Source organism: Mustelus asterias, chromosome 1, assembly GCF_964213995.1.
Source record: "Mustelus asterias chromosome 1, sMusAst1.hap1.1, whole genome shotgun sequence".
Taxonomy (NCBI): domain Eukaryota; kingdom Metazoa; phylum Chordata; class Chondrichthyes; order Carcharhiniformes; family Triakidae; genus Mustelus; species Mustelus asterias.
The window spans coordinates 27,279,546-27,295,335 of NC_135801.1; the positions used below are offsets into that span (position 1 = coordinate 27,279,546).

The 15,790-nt window shown below is 40.3% G+C and overlaps 1 protein-coding gene across 2 annotated transcripts in view; it reads left to right on the top strand.

The window, feature by feature from the left end:
* Positions 1-15,790, top strand: part of naa15a (N-alpha-acetyltransferase 15, NatA auxiliary subunit a) — an 82,938-nt gene that overhangs the window by 17,856 nt on the left and 49,292 nt on the right. For both annotated transcript variants that reach the window (XR_013497594.1, XM_078210495.1), the window contains exons 2-5: positions 2,999-3,083; positions 10,531-10,635; positions 11,974-12,131; positions 15,553-15,687. Coding sequence is in view for 1 of the 2 variants with exons in the window: in XM_078210495.1 (XP_078066621.1) it covers positions 2,999-3,083; positions 10,531-10,635; positions 11,974-12,131; positions 15,553-15,687 (483 nt within the window). In the remaining variant the exon portion in view is untranslated. The remainder of the gene's footprint in view (positions 1-2,998; positions 3,084-10,530; positions 10,636-11,973; positions 12,132-15,552; positions 15,688-15,790) is intronic.

Here is a 15,790-nt window from a genome sequence, read left to right on the forward strand (position 1 = left end):
GATGTACAATATCATGAAAGATTTTAAGATATGCAGAGATCGCTTCCGTAAGCTGATAGTGCAAGATGGGTGACAGATTTAAGGATTTGGGCAAGAGATACAAGGGGTTGTGAGGGAGTACGCTTTTACACGGCGAGTGGTAATGATCACAAACTCACTGCCTACAAGTGTTATGCATGTGGAGATGATGAATAATTTCAAAGGGAAATTGAATTAAACTTGAAGCGCTAAGGGGATAGGGCAGGGGAAATGAGACTAACTGAATTTCCCTACATAAATCTGGCATGAATTCAGAAGGGCCAAATGGCTAACTCCTGTACCCAAATGACCGTACGCCTCTAAATTTTCAAAACGGATTCTGGTTTGACTTCCATTTTATGGCATTTGAATATTGGGTGCTGATATGTTTAAGAAAGTTCACGTATCTGAAAAGTGAGGAACACAAAGATGTCGTATCCGTGACCTGAAATTTGGACGATTGTGACATATACATCATGAATGTATATGTAATGGATTTGTGAGAGGCTGCTGAGTGCCGTATATTATTTAAGAAATGGTTTTACCAGGTTAGGAACATTGAAGAGTTTACTATATGTTGTATGTTACTAAATGGGACATGGATTTTATATTCAGACAATTAGTGCCATCTCTCATAACAACCACCAGCGTTTACAGAGGGATCTCCCAGAGTTTTTCTGCCTATAGATCCTGTTATTTTTCTTTTTCGTCAAGACATGACTGAGGGATGTAATTATTGATGTGTTTATTGGGTTGGGTCGGGCTTGATTGAACAGCTGGTCTTTTCCTAACATTTTCGTATCTTGTACTTTTGCTCTCAGCAAGATTTGAGAGGTGTCTGTGCTGAAAATTCCTAGGTCAGCATAACGCAGAATATAGGTTTAACTTTAGGATGATGAAGGCTTAGTTGAGCAATTGGACAATGAGCTAAAGACTCAGTTGGGATTGAATATGGACTGGATGCAAGTTTAAAATATTGCAGTTAATTCGAAAGGCTACATTTGAACTGTACTAAGTTCAACCTCAGCCAAGGAAATGATTTGAATCCTGGAATTGATGGAACAAGCCAAATGGCGGCCTCTTTTGTATCATTCTTTGATTCTAATTCGAGCCAGAGACGCATTGCTTTTAAGACTGCGTGTCTCCAGTTTTGTACATTTAGCGGGGGTGGCATAGTGGTCAGCACTGCTGCCTCAGTGCCAGGGACCTAGGTTCAATTCCCGGCTTGGCTCACTGTCTTTGTGGAGTTTGCACGTTCTCCTTGTGTCTGCGTGGAGTTTCCTCCGGGTGCTCTGGTTTCCTCCCACCGTCTAAAAGGTGCGCTGGCCATGCTAAATTCTCCCTCAGTGTACCCGAACAGGCGCCAAAGTGTGGCGACGAGGGGATTTTCACAGTAACTTCATTGCAGTGTGAATGTAAGCCTAGGTGACACTAATAAATAAACTTTAAACTTAAACTATTAAAAAGTTAAACTTCTGCAACTTTGGTGTCGGACAGTGAATCTGATATAGTAAGAGTCCTGCCATCAGTGGTGGCAGTGGAAGAGGTATAGTTGGGTGTCGTCGGTGTATGGGTGGAGCTGCTCTTGTAGTTACACATGATCCCACTGAGGAATAATATGTATTGAGGTATAAAAGAAAACTGATTGCAGACCTGTGGACATTTGAGAGACAACTGCAGATGCAGGAGACAGAACTATTTGACAATAGTTGAGGAAAAACTGTGCTTGGAAAGGCACAAAAGTGGCCTTGGTGCTATGATGGAGTCTGAAACTGGTGAAAATACTAAGATATGTGCATGCAGCTAGTGATGACAGTGATGTGTTGCAGATTCTTGTAAAACAAGGGTAGATTCGAGATGGGGTGATGCTTAAAATAGAATTTAAAGGTGAGAGGAGGTAGAGTTTCATTTGGGGAGTGGTAGGACTAGTGTCTGAGAATAAACTTGAACCCAAGAAAAGAAAGTTGGGTAGTTTAGAACAAAGATGACAACAGGACTGGGTGTTGGTGTCATGGCAGAAACTGCAGCATGTGTTATGGCCAGGACTAAATTGAAATGGGCTTTAGAGATGGCTAGGTGGTAAGAGGGTGTGTACAGACTAAGTGGCTTCAGATGCTAATGTTAAAGTTCTAAAATAACAAATCTCTTGCTAGATTAGAAGGTGCTGACAGGTTTTAAGATGTAGGGGCTACGTTGCTTGCATTTGAAGTAGCAATCTCATCTCGTGGTGAGTCCAATATTCAAAATGGTTAATTCCTCACATTCATCTTCATCACTTGGTCCTTGAAACTTTACAAGTATTTAAAAAGGAGCAGTACAGCTTAAACACAAGTGAATAGACGTTCATCATCATGTGCAAGCAAGAGCTTAAGATATAGGTTCAGCTAGTTTCTTCAGTTTGCTTCTGAACAATGCATTCCAGTAAATTGTTCATTGTACGTTGGATAGGATACCTGATTGTCACAGATTTACCCAAATATTCTAGGCATTGTTGAAATTTCCATTCTTTGGGCTAATATGATAGAATGAGGAACGAGAGCTTTGTTTGCATTTAACATTGTTGATGTATCCTATTTTCAAAGTGTCTGCAGTCACCTTTTTTAAGAATTTTTGTGATGTGGAAATTAGTGATCTTTTTATTCAGGTGGTACTTGAATTTGTACTTGTCATCGAGCACCAAAATATCGCGCTATGTTCCAGAGGACAGCTACTCTGCAAGCTTGCTGTGGTTTCAACTTTAAAATATTCTGCAATTTAAGCTGGGTAAAAATGCATATAAACCATCAAATTTGTAGAAGTGGAAAACAGGCCAATGATTTGATTCTACCTGACATTTTGGGTTATATGAATGTTTAAACTGTATCTAATATTGTGGAGTACTAAAATACCCCAAAGTTTCCAGCTTGCATTTTAAAAGCGTGACGTAGTCTTGTGGCTTTCATGTATTCTAACTGTCATATTTTTTCCCCTCTTATCGCAGAAATGCTATGAACACAAGCAGTACAGACATGGGTTGAAGTTCTGCAAACAAATTCTTAGCAATCCAAAATATGCAGAACATGGAGGTAAGTTAACTTTGGATGAATGGCTTTGAGTTAATTTGTCTTTAATTGCTCGTTAACAGGCCTAAAGATAAAGTGCCTCTTGTCTTGTGTTTTGTTTTGCATCTATATGTTTTTATAATGTGAACATTGTCTTGGATTGTTGAATTGTTTATGGTGGTTAATGGGAGGGCGATTGGGGTTGGAGTGGCAGTAAGGGAAAATTCATAGTTGTATTAGTTTGCAGAGCAAAGTACTTTCATTTTGTCTTTTTTAATATTCATGAATGTAGACATCGCTGGTTAAGCTGGCATTTAATGCTCATTCCTAATTGCTATTGAGAAGGTGGTGATAAGCTGCCGCCTTGAACTGCTGCAGTCCATGTGATGTAGGTACACCCACAGTGCTGGTAGGAAGGGAGTTCCATGATTTCAGCCCAGTGACTGTGAAGGTATGCTGATGTATTTCCAAGTTGGGGTATGTGTCCTGGAGGGCAACTTTCAGGTGGTAGCATTCCCATGTTTGTGCTGCCCTTGTTCTTCTGGGTGGTGGTCAAGGTGCTGTCTGAGGAGTCTTGGTGAGTTCCTGCAGTGCATCTTGTAGATGGTACATACTGCTGCCACTGTGCGTCAGTGGGAGAGGAATTAGTCTGTTTGTACATGTAGTGCCAATCAATCAGGTTACCTTGTTCTGGATGGTTTTGAGTTTCTTGAGTGTTGTTGGAACTACACTCATCCGGGCAAGTGGAGAGTATTGACTTGGTGCCTTGTAGATGGACAGGTTTTGAGTTACTCACTGCAAAATTCATAGCCACGGACCTGCTCTTGTAACCACAGTATTTATATGGCTCGTTCAATTTCTATCAATGGTAACCCCCAGTATGTTGATAGTGGGGAATTCTGTGATGCTACAGCCAATTAATCTCAAGGGGTCATGGTTCGATTGTCTCTTGTTGGAGATGGTCATCGCCTGGTGTGGCACAATTAACTTGTCAGTGCAGGCCTGGATATTGTCCAGATCTTGCTGCATTTGGACATGGGCTGCTTCAGTATCTGAGGAGTCACGAATGCTGCTGAACATCCACAAACACCCCCCAATTCTAACCTTATGATGGAAAGAAGATCAATGATGAAGCTGCTGAAGGTGGTTGGGCCTGGAACATTACCCTGCCTGACTCCTGCAGCGATGTTCTGGAATTGAGATGATTGGCATCCAACAACCACAACCATCTTCCTTTGTGCTTGGTATGACTCGAACCAGCGGAGAGCTTTCTCCCTCGCTCCCATTGGCTTCAGTTTTGTTCGGGCTTCTGGATGCCATGCTCAGTCAAATGCTGCCTTGATGTCAAGGGCAGTCACTCTCACTTCACCTCTTCTGTTCATGTTTGAACCAAAGCAGTATTGTGGTCAGGAACTGAGTGGCCCTGATGGGACTTAAATTGAGTGTCAGTGAGCAGTAAATACGTACCATTTGATTGTGCTATTGATGACCCCTTCTATCACTTTACTTATGATGGAGAATAAACTGATGGGGTGGTAATTGGCCTGTTTGGATTTGTTCTGTTTTTTCGGTACAGAACATACCTGAGAAATTTTCTACATTTCTGGGTAGGTGCCAGTGTTGACTGTACTGGAACAGCTTGGCTAGGGGCACAAGTTCTGCAGCACTAGTCTTGAGTATTATTGCAGGAGTATTGTCTTTATGCCAAGTGGAGTGAATTGAATTGACTGAAAACTGGTCTCTGATGCTTGAGGATCTCCTGTAGAGGCATCGATGGATCATCCACTCTGCACTTTAGCTGAAGATTGTTGCAAATGCTTGAGCTTTAAGAGCTGGGCTCCCCCATCATTGAGAATGGGATAAATGCATTTGTGACAGGTTGATTGTTGAGGATGAGGTCAAGTTACTTTTTCCCTCTTGATTCTCTCACCACCTGCCACAGACCCAGTCTAGCAGTTATGTCCTTTAGAGCTTGGTCAACTCGGTCGGTAGTGGTGCTATGGAAGTGCTCTTGATAGGCATTGAGGTACCCACCCCAGATCAGTGCTTCCTCCAAGTAGAGTTCAACATGGAAAAGTACTGATATGTTAACTGAGGGGTTGTGGTATGTGGTAATCATGAGGCTTCCTTGCCCATGTTTGACCTGATACTATGAGACTTATATGGGTCCAGAGTCAATGTTGAGGACTCTCGGGGCAGCCACCTCTGTCAGTGAGACAGGGCATACCCAGGGATGGCGAGGATGATGGGGGGGGACATTATTCCTTGAATATGACTGTCAGGCTATTGCTTGACCAGCCTGTGGGACACCTCTCCCAATTTTGTCACAAACTACCAAATGTTAGTCAGAAGGACTTTGCAGGGCCACCAGGGATGAGTTTGCTGCTGTTGTTTCAGGTACCTCGGTTGGTGCTGGGTAGACCATCCAGTTTCATTTCTTATCGCCTTCTAGCGATTGTGATATAACTGACTGGCTTGCTGGGCCATTTCAGAGGGCAGTTAGTTAACCACAGGTAAGAACAAATTACCTTCCCTAAAAGACATTAATGAATCGGGTGGGTTATTGTGACAATTGACAATGGTATTATGGTCATCATTAGATTTTTAATTCCAGATTTTTATTGATTGAATTAAAATTCTACCATCTGCCACAGGATTCTAACCCAGGTTCCCAAGCCCATCACTGTGGGTTTCTGAATTACTAGTCCAGTGACGATAGCACTGAGCCACCACTTCCCCATGGTAGTTTTGGATAATTATTTTTCTCATGTATTCTGTCCTTGGGGTGATCACTCTGCTCTTGCCATTCTGCAGGTGAAGTTTGACTGTAACCAAATTAGTCATTACTCATTGTGCATTGGGAAAGAGTGGGGAAAGAAGGTAGAGAAGAAATGTTACTGCAAAATGCAATCCTTTTTACTAGCAAGGGTGACTGGATGATTGTCTGTTGAGAATCTTTATTTTTCTCCTAACTGCTTAGTTCAGCTAACTCAATACAGATCAAAGTTGAGACCTAACTGAAGCCACTGTCTTCAGTCTCTGCTACAAGCTCTTCTTTAGCCACTGACTCTGTCCTGCCTAGAAACTGTCTTGAGACTGAACCAGACTGCACCTCGGTCTCATAATTGTGTCTCAAACAAAATATCCAGGGCATCATTAAGAGCATCTATTTCCACCTCCGTAAAATTGTTCGACTCCACTCCTGCTTCAGATCATTTGGTGCTGAAACCCTCATCCATGCCTTTGCTACCTCCAGACTTGACTATTCCAACACTGTTGACTCACTTCCATGTTGTGCCGTCCATAAACTTAAGATCATCCAGAACACAACTGCTCGAGTAACTTGCACCACATCCAATTTACCTAACTTGCACCACATCCAATCTGCCTATTACCCTCTGCACGTTGACTGACTTGAACTGCTGGTTAAGTTTTAAAATCCTTAATTTCAAATTCCATCGTGGGCTCACTCCATCTTACCTCTGTGATCTCCTGCAGCCACACAATCAAGATATCTGCACTTCACCAGTTCTTGGCTTGTGAGAATACCTGACTACGATTGCTGCATATGGCAGACATGCCTCCAGCTGCAAATCTCTGAGCTCTGGCACTTCCTCCCTAATCCTCTCTGCCTTTTTTTCCTCTAAAATGATCCGTAAAACCTAATCTTTACCAAGTTTTTGGTCATCTGCCCTAATGCCGTGTGTCTTGGTGTCAAATTTTAATTTGTAGTGCTGCTGTGAAGCATCTGGCATTGTTTTACTATCTTAAAGGCGCGGTATCAATACAAGTTGTGGTAGTTGTTCACCTACACTGGGTTAAGTTGCTGTGTCATTGAAGAAGGAGCCTTGATTTTTAAAAAAAATGGTTTTCTCTCATAGGCTATATCAAGTGTTAAGAGATTTCTTTTTTATGTGGGTCTTAGCCTTCATTTTCTCATGTGTGTGTCCCTTGCTACTTCAGCTAAGACAAAATTGACTTTTTGGGACTACTCTGGTCGATCTGTTTGTATGGGATTTTGTTATATTGACTTAATGCCTGTCTCTGCATTTTTGGCATTATGTATCAGGTAAGGAAAAACAATTAATCTTTTGCACGTGTAGCCCAGTGCTCTGACTTTCTTCTGCTAGTTTTATTTTTTTTAAAGTAAACTTGGATATTATTCTGCAACCTGAGAGCAGTGGTGTATATTGAATGAACGCAGTATTTGTCAGGCTTGATTTTATTGTTACCTTGTGCACCATTTACTGACTTTTCTTGCCGCTACCCATGTCATTTCAGATATTTATGATTGTTCATGTGATGGCTGGTTTAACTTCTGTTTCATTAGATTAATGTTTAAATGTTGGAGAGGTCATTAATTGGGAGTGGTAAAATCACATAAGAACATGTTGACTGCAGGCTTTAGTCTCAGCCACAGCAGGCTTGAGGCTCAGCCAACCATCCCTTTTTTTCACATCAACCAACTTTGTGCCTTCAATCCTTGAGCTGTTGGTTCTCTTTCCAGAAACGCACCTAATTATTTCTGGGTTCTAATTTTTTTACCGACGTGCAATAGCATTTCAATTGATCGCGTAATATACAGACACGCTTGCAGTCCGAGTGAGAAAAAACTTGAAATTCTTTAAAAATGCAGAATTTTTATTAAGAAAAATGCGAGGATAAATTTGAATTAACATGGAACTGCAGCGTTGTCTCATTGCCTTTCCAAGGCAGTACAAAAGTGAGTAGACATTAATCTGGATTTACACGCAGGAAAAGAGAAACTGTAATGGGGGGGGAAATCAATTGTAAAATGACCAGATTTCACAAGTAAAAGGAATTACATTATACAATAAAGGGAAACTTGCAGACATTAAGAATCAGTTGACTTTTCATTTGTCCAGTGGTGGAAGAGCAAGCTGCATCAACGTTTAACAATTTGAAGCAAGAAGAAACTGCATTATTTTTACCTGTAGCATTGGCAGTTTTTTGATTTTCTTTTGTTGCTGAAATAGGGATATATACCAAGTTTTCCTGTCTTCTCCAGTTTTAACCTATTAAATTCAAAGTAAAAAGGAATGGCTGGCCAAGCCTAAAGTATTTTTCTCTCAGTATTTTCCAAAACATGAAGTATGTTGGTCTTGATCTATTTTCTAATTTCAGTTTTCATTCTAAATTCATTTTATCCTTCGCATGAACAGTAATCTTAATCTCATATTTTGCTCTTCTACTTAGATTGTTTTATTCTCATCCTTTTATTCTTTTTCCTTCAATCATTTACTAAACCAAGTTAAATGCCCACCTGACTGCTTATTCAATCACTTAACTGGTAGTGAATTCCACAGCCATAAGATCCTTTCTTTTTAAAAAAAAATCTTGCTGTCATAAGTGTGTCATGTTTAATTCCTTATCGAGAGCCATTTTCAAGTCTTCCTTTATATTTTTATTCCCTCACCTCACATGAAGCAGTAATTTAGTGTACCTGCACAATACGTTCTTGGCCTTTATGGCCCAGCTGTTTTTAAAAATCAGCTAGTTCAGGAATTGATTTCACTAAATGACTGCTGTTTACCAATAATTCAGTAGTATATAATGGAATGCAGCCCTCTTTTACGTAGCTCATTTATTTGCAATAAATTCTAATTCACTATGTCCCTACAAAGAAAAATGGAGTTTTTGTTGCTAACTCCTGTCCTGTATGATTATGCACCTTTTCCATTTTCCCCCCACTTTTCTAATCTAGTTTTGTTTTGATTTTAAGATTCTACAGTCATTAAAGATGGTGAAAAATGTAATCTGGCATTCAACTGATACTTCCAAAGCACTAAAGTGATCTACAGCTAATGCCATTGTACAGTTGCAATTTATAAATTCATTTCATGTACAATTTTACAGAAATTATCTCAAATTAACTTGTTACAGAGTACTCTGTTTTTTGATTAAAGCAACATTCCCATCTGTTATTTCAATAGATTTGTGATTGACCTCTATTGCTTTCACTTGGCATTGCAGTTTTCTGCCTGCTGCATATAGTCATCAAGCATATCAATATTTGGGTTGAGATTTGCCTTGAGATTTTGTAGTTTCCTGCTGGTTCTGTAACTATTTACACCAAGTGCAGAATTCAGCAGTTAAGACTATGAAAAGAGCACTTTCAATTTTGAGAGAACATCAACCTGTCTTTTCTCGCTACAGATAGTGACCTGAGTACAATGCATTTCCAGCATTTTCCATTTATATTCCATTTGCAGATTCTTTTTTAAATGAAAAATTACTTGTGCTAGGTCAATACCTGATCAAAATTTCCAGACAGCAGAGGTGCAACAGTTGGCCTCAGCACCTCTGGGGATACTGGAAAAGGGAGCAGGTAGCTTATGTTAGTGATGAGCCTATTTAACTTGGTTCTTGGATACTGCTCCCCACAATGGTCAGGAACGGGTTCAGATTGAGTTTAGCCTTGCATCACTGCATTCTTTGGTTTTTCACAAAAGAAGAAATTCTTCCAGCAGATATTTCTTTTTATAAAGAATCTTGTTCTGTGAGATCTAGAAGAGTAAAGTTAATGAGATTGCTTTAACCCCCTTCCCCACATACTCGCAACTATCAAGAATATTCTGGGAGGGTTTTTATACTAAATATCCCTAATATTTTGCTTTAGTTTCAGTTTACTTAAACGTTAATGATGTTTGTATTTCATGCTATTTGGGGTTGGGTGATGCAGCAAGGTTGAAGTGGAAGCATGTGTGCACATGAAAGTTGTGACGGAGAGCCACAACTGGACAGAAAGGACTGACTGAAAACCTTTGTGTAAGGTCTATTTCAATACCAGCAGCGCACCTTAAGTATAGTTATTGTGTAATTTTCTGTTAATTTTGGAGATTATAAATTACTTCAGATAGCCAGAATCAGAAATAATTGACAAGCAATGGTTTGGTGAATTCAGATGAGATTGTTGCTACCTACAGTGAATGGTTACCACTGTCAATGTAGCCATCCAAAGGAAGCTACTACATACAAACTATAGTCTTGTGAACATTACATCGCTCAGCAATTATGGTTGCAGGATGAGCCTTGTTTGCCTTCTGAAGAAAACTTAAATTTGGATCAGGTTTGATGAGGTAGCAGCAAATGACATTAACTTTGTTTCCCTCATCACTCCTGACTCAGTGGTGTCCATTGAGAGAAGGTGAGGCAATATAATTTGTCAGAGTAAAGAACTGACTATCAATTTTTCTCATCGAGCAGTGGATTTATGAGTGGCAGAAACCTGAGGAACGGTCGCTCGATGTCTAACCTGCTCTGGGATATGGTTGGTAATTGAGAACTCTTATGTTGTGGAAAAATAACTTGGTTGAGGAATATTGAAAAAAAGAAGTGTTTTTCCAATCTAAATGGTGTGTGCTTTGAACCATAGCACTGCTGTGAATTTGTAACAAAATCATCAAATAAGTTATTCCGCATGCAGTACATTTTATTTCTAATTTTTCAGAGACCCTGGCGATGAAAGGTTTGACTCTAAACTGCTTAGGAAAGAAGGAAGAAGCATACGAGTATGTACGGCGAGGCCTTCGAAATGATCTGAAGAGTCATGTCTGTATCCTTTTTAAACACAGATTTCTCAGCACAAAATGCTACAAATAGATCAAACGGTGATCTGCATGTGACCGCATCATTAAGCTATTCACAAGGCAGATTTAAATCTTCATTGGTAGTCAAGTAAATTGAAACGAGAAGAGGCTGAAAAAAACCTTTTTTTTTCTTGGCTGAACAAAGTGCTCTTTGTGGCTAGATTATTTTTCACTCCTGCTCCATCCCAACATCTACCTTATTTTGGGGTGGTCTGTCATGCTGCTCTTTTTACCCATTCTAACCAGGAATGAACTGCATCGTGTTAAAGACACACGAGTCAAAATAGGCTGGGCCTCCTTTCTACAGCAGCATGCGAGTTTCTAACTCTTGTCACTGCTAAATGTGCCCAGAGTTAAAAGCAGGGTCTTTGTATATTTATGACCCTTACATTGGCAAAACAGCCTCGAGGGTCTGAATGGCCTACGGCAGTTCCTATGTTCTTGAGCTTGTGTAGCATGGATATTTGCTTCTGAAGCACCATTTTTTTCAGAGTCAGCATTATGTTTAATTCTGATGAGTAATCTGTTAAAATTGCACCCCATCAAAAATCCCCATGTAACACCATTCCATAAATATTTATTTCCGAATGTCAAGCTATATCCAAATGTTTGTACATTCCCCTCATTGTGAGCTTCACTTTCACTGTTCTGAATTCACATATTCTAATTTCCCGATGATGCTGCACTGCCTCGATGAGAAGAACATTCACAGCAGAGCAGTTCTGGTCTAGACTGTTTAACAATAATTAAATTCATAAACGAAATGTTTAGTGTTCAGAATTTTGCTTAGTTCTTTTTTGCATATTTCATATACTGAGGATGAGCTGTATCTTAAATCCAACAAATCCTGTTTCAGTTACACAAAGGGCAAGTGGCTCGAGGGGGATGAGCTGCTAGTTCTTTCAAACATTGGCAGACATTGCTTGCAGCATGCTGATGCGGTTGTAGTAACTGCTGACGATGCAGATTATTGTAACCTGATTGCTTTTGATGATACGATAGATTACCGAACCCAGTCACTAGCCTAATAACATTAAACTTGAACACGAAACACGATGAATGTAATAGCAGGATGCTGTTTCATTTACTCATATTTAGTCCTCTCGGTGCCGTTTCCTCTGGTAGTTTAAGACCATCATTGTCTTTCAAAGTGCTTGTCTGAAAAAGTTAAGTCGTAAAACTTGAGACACCAAAGAAAAATTACATTCCCGTCAAATTTGTATTGATCCACATAAGGTATGGAACTTTTGCAACTAGGAACTTGTGAAAATTGCAGGTGCTGTTTTTCTTGACTATAAATCTAGGTTGGCATGTGTATGGTCTCCTTCAGAGATCTGACAAGAAATATGATGAAGCCATCAAATGCTACCGGAATGCTCTAAAATGGGACAAAGACAATCTTCAGATTTTGAGAGATCTTTCCCTTCTACAGATTCAGATGCGTGACCTTGAGGGCTACAGGGTGAGTGCTTCTGATTTATGGTGGATTGTTCGAGTGAGAGATGCACTGTGAATGTGCTTTTCCTTGAACAGAATTCACATCCAAGTGTACTGACTCGTAAATTCCTGTCCGGGACAAGAGCTATGACGTTGTGTTACCGTGTATACTTAAGATCACATTTTTTTAGCCAAAAAGTAGGGGTTTGACTTCTAGACGGATAATATTTTGAGGGGTTGAATTCCACTTTCTCCCGCCATCTCGCTACGGCATAGTTGCTATTGCAGAGTCGCCAGGTTGGAAATGGTTCCCGCTAACTCCAACCCAAACCACCCCAAAAGTAGTGAAAAAGGAACCTAAAGGTATCTATATCCTTGAATTTTTATTTATAAATAATAACCTCTGTATGCACTGAATTTGTCAAAAGTCAAATATACAAATTTGTTTTCATGGCCAGTTGTCTTCACTGCCACTTCAACTTGCTCACCATGTGGCTGGCATTTCAAAATTCGTGGGAGTCTCGCCCTTGTTACCAGTATAGGCCAAATCTGTGTCCATTCTTTTGTCGGAAGTTTTATTATAAACTACTGTTAGAAGATGCTGTGAAATCTTTGACTTTTGTTGCAGTTCAAAATGGTTTCTCTTCATAAACCTTGTGCACCATCCAGAGCTGGTTTAAAACCTGCAATGCCTAAATTTCTCGCTTGCTTCAGGGCGAAGATTTGGATCGATCCAGTAGAAATTAAGAGTCTATTCTGGCAATTAAAAAAATATATATGTATATTTTCCAACTGCGGCCACATGCTAGGCTTTCCTCTCTTTGCACATTTACTCTTAGGCATATCAGAGGGTGGGATTGGTGGGAAGGTAGCATTGTGGTAACCTTGCCAGCACCTGTTGACATGTTCAGACACTGAGCCGAACAGTTGCCTTCCATGGTATGCTATTCTACCAATGAATAGGTTTGTACGAGGGTGGGTTTGATTTCAGCAACATCCACATGTTAAGTACAGACTTTGGACTTTTTGGCGAAGAGCTGAGGGTTGACTTTTGAGATTGACTATGCTCAAGTATATACAGTAGCTCTAAAATCCAAAAATACCACCTTGTGTGGTGTTCATTGAAACAGTTAGTTGTACCAATGTGTTCATTGTATTTTTAAATACCTATATATCAAATCAATGTCCTTTCTTACCTTTACATACCTTCAAGGAAGATGTGCAGAAAGATACACAAGTCATGAATAGCATGCAATCCTGTACAAATATCTTGAACTTGGCTACATTAAAATCCTGGAACTCGCTTCCTAACAGCAATATGGGTGTGCCTACACCACATGGACGGCAATGGTTCAAGAAGGTGGTTCACCACAGCCTTCTCAAGGGCAATTACATAGACTTACATACATAGAAACCCTACAGTGCAGAAGGAGGCCATTCGGCCCATCGAGTCTGCACCGACCACAGTCCCACCCAGGCCCTACCCCCACATATTTTACCCGCTAATCCCTCTAACCTACTCATCTCAGGACTCTAAGGGGCAATTTTTAACCTGGCCAATCAACCTAACCCGCACATCTTTGGACTTTAACATTAATGCTGGCTTTGAATGACTAATCAAAATAAAACATGCTTTTTAATTTTGGCTAGCTTACCATTTTGTGAACCAGTTCAAACAAATTTAATATGTCTGAAAACATATCTAAAGTTGCTGATACAAAATTACTTGTGGACAATATGGCTGCCAGTTACTGATAATTCAGTTTTCTCTTATGTGTAAACTTGCAAATAGCCACAAGAGGGTGCTTTACACTCCATCCAGAGTGGATAAAGTTACAAGGGGGCCGAATTTTATGTATTTTTGGCGGGGGTATTTCCTACAAGGGAAGGGCATGTAAAATGGGATGGGTTTCATCCACCCTAAAATTCAGCCCGTGTGTGAATCGCGCACAATCTGAACACATTTCTTGTTTTTCATTAATCACAAATCAAACTTAATCACTGGTTTCCTATTCTTAGGAAGATGCATCCTTTTCTGATTCAAGCTTCCAGAATTTGTAGAAAGACGCTACCCTACCTTGGACTGAGTCTGAGGAGAAGTTTTCACTAACAAAAGCTGATTTGACTTTGACCTACAATTGAAATTTCCACTTCGTCAGACATGCCTGACTGACTCAGATTCTAAACCAGTTTCCGACATGACCTGTGTCAGAGTAACTATTGGCGTTTTATATGTATCCCAACTATCTCATTCATGAGACTTGTACAATTGCATGGGAAGGTGCCATGCAAAGAGGTTGAGGTGGTGGGTGTGATAGAGGAGTGGACGGGATTGTTGCAAAGGGAAATGCTCCCTTCAGGTTGCTGACTGGGGAATGGTGAGGAAACAGTGTGTTCGTTGGTGACATCTTGCTGGAGTTGGTGGAAATAGCAGAATACGGAGGCTAGTGGATGGAAAGTCGGGGCAAGGGGAACCCAAGTGGTTCTGGCAAGGAGGGGAAGCTGCGGGGACAGAGGTGTAAGTGATATTTGAGGGCACTGTTAACTACAGTGGTTAGCACTGCTGTCTCACTGTTAGGGACTCTGGTTTGATTCCCGGCTTGGGCCACTGTCTGTGCCGGGCCTGCTAATGGGATGCTAATCCCCATTGGCATAATTTATATAGCTCCATGCCGATTTCTGGCACGGAGCTGATGGTGCCGGAAATCTGGCGCCCGGAGGCCGTGGCACCCAGCGGGAAGCTGGCTAAACGGCCTCCACTGGGAAATCCCCCCCCCCATTTTTTTTGTTTTGACCAAGCGTTCAATCTGGCAACAGAATCACTGTCAATACTCTTTGCACAAACCTCTTGCTTCTTTCTGCTGATAGAAAATAAACTGGCCTTTGCAAAATAGTAAATTCGTGGCCGGTTCATGGAATAGATTGAAGAAATGCATCATAAAACGTTTAATCACGATTTCTTCTCTTAAAAATTTGGATAGATGGATGTTGCTTGACCCAAATCACATGTATGATGAAAAATATTTATTTCAATTGTGCCGTGTTCAAATGTTCTCCCTTTTATTGTAACATTTCTTGCTGTTCTTGCATCGACAACATGTAGTAATACTGCTGAACGTAAGCACTTGGCGTGGACATGTAGTTTTAGAGCAAAAAGCAAAATGCTGTGATTATTGCGAATCTGAAATACACTGAAAATACTCAGCAAGTCGGGCATCATCTGTGACAGAGAAACTGTTAATTGTTTCAGATTGATAACATTTATTAGCATGATTATAGCTGCACTTGTATCTACTGCTACCCTAAAATATACAACAAAACTATACACCATCCTGTGTCTATCATGCTATACATTTTTTTCAACTTCAATCACTTCCTTTAAGTTTCAGTTTTATTTGATTTAATGTTAACAAGCCACAGGTCCTCATGTGTTCGATATATTTCAGGAAACGAGGTACCAGTTACTTCAGCTTCGCCCTGCGCAGCGAGCCTCATGGATTGGCTATGCTATTGCATACCATTTACTGGAAGATTATGACATGGCTTCAAAAATTCTAGAAGAATTCAGAAAGACTCAGCAGGTATGTTATAGTCTGCTTCATGGTTGTAACATAGTTTGATAGAATTTGATCAATACTACCAGGCAACTTTGGTTCCTTCCTTGTACTTCCTGATTATATTGCA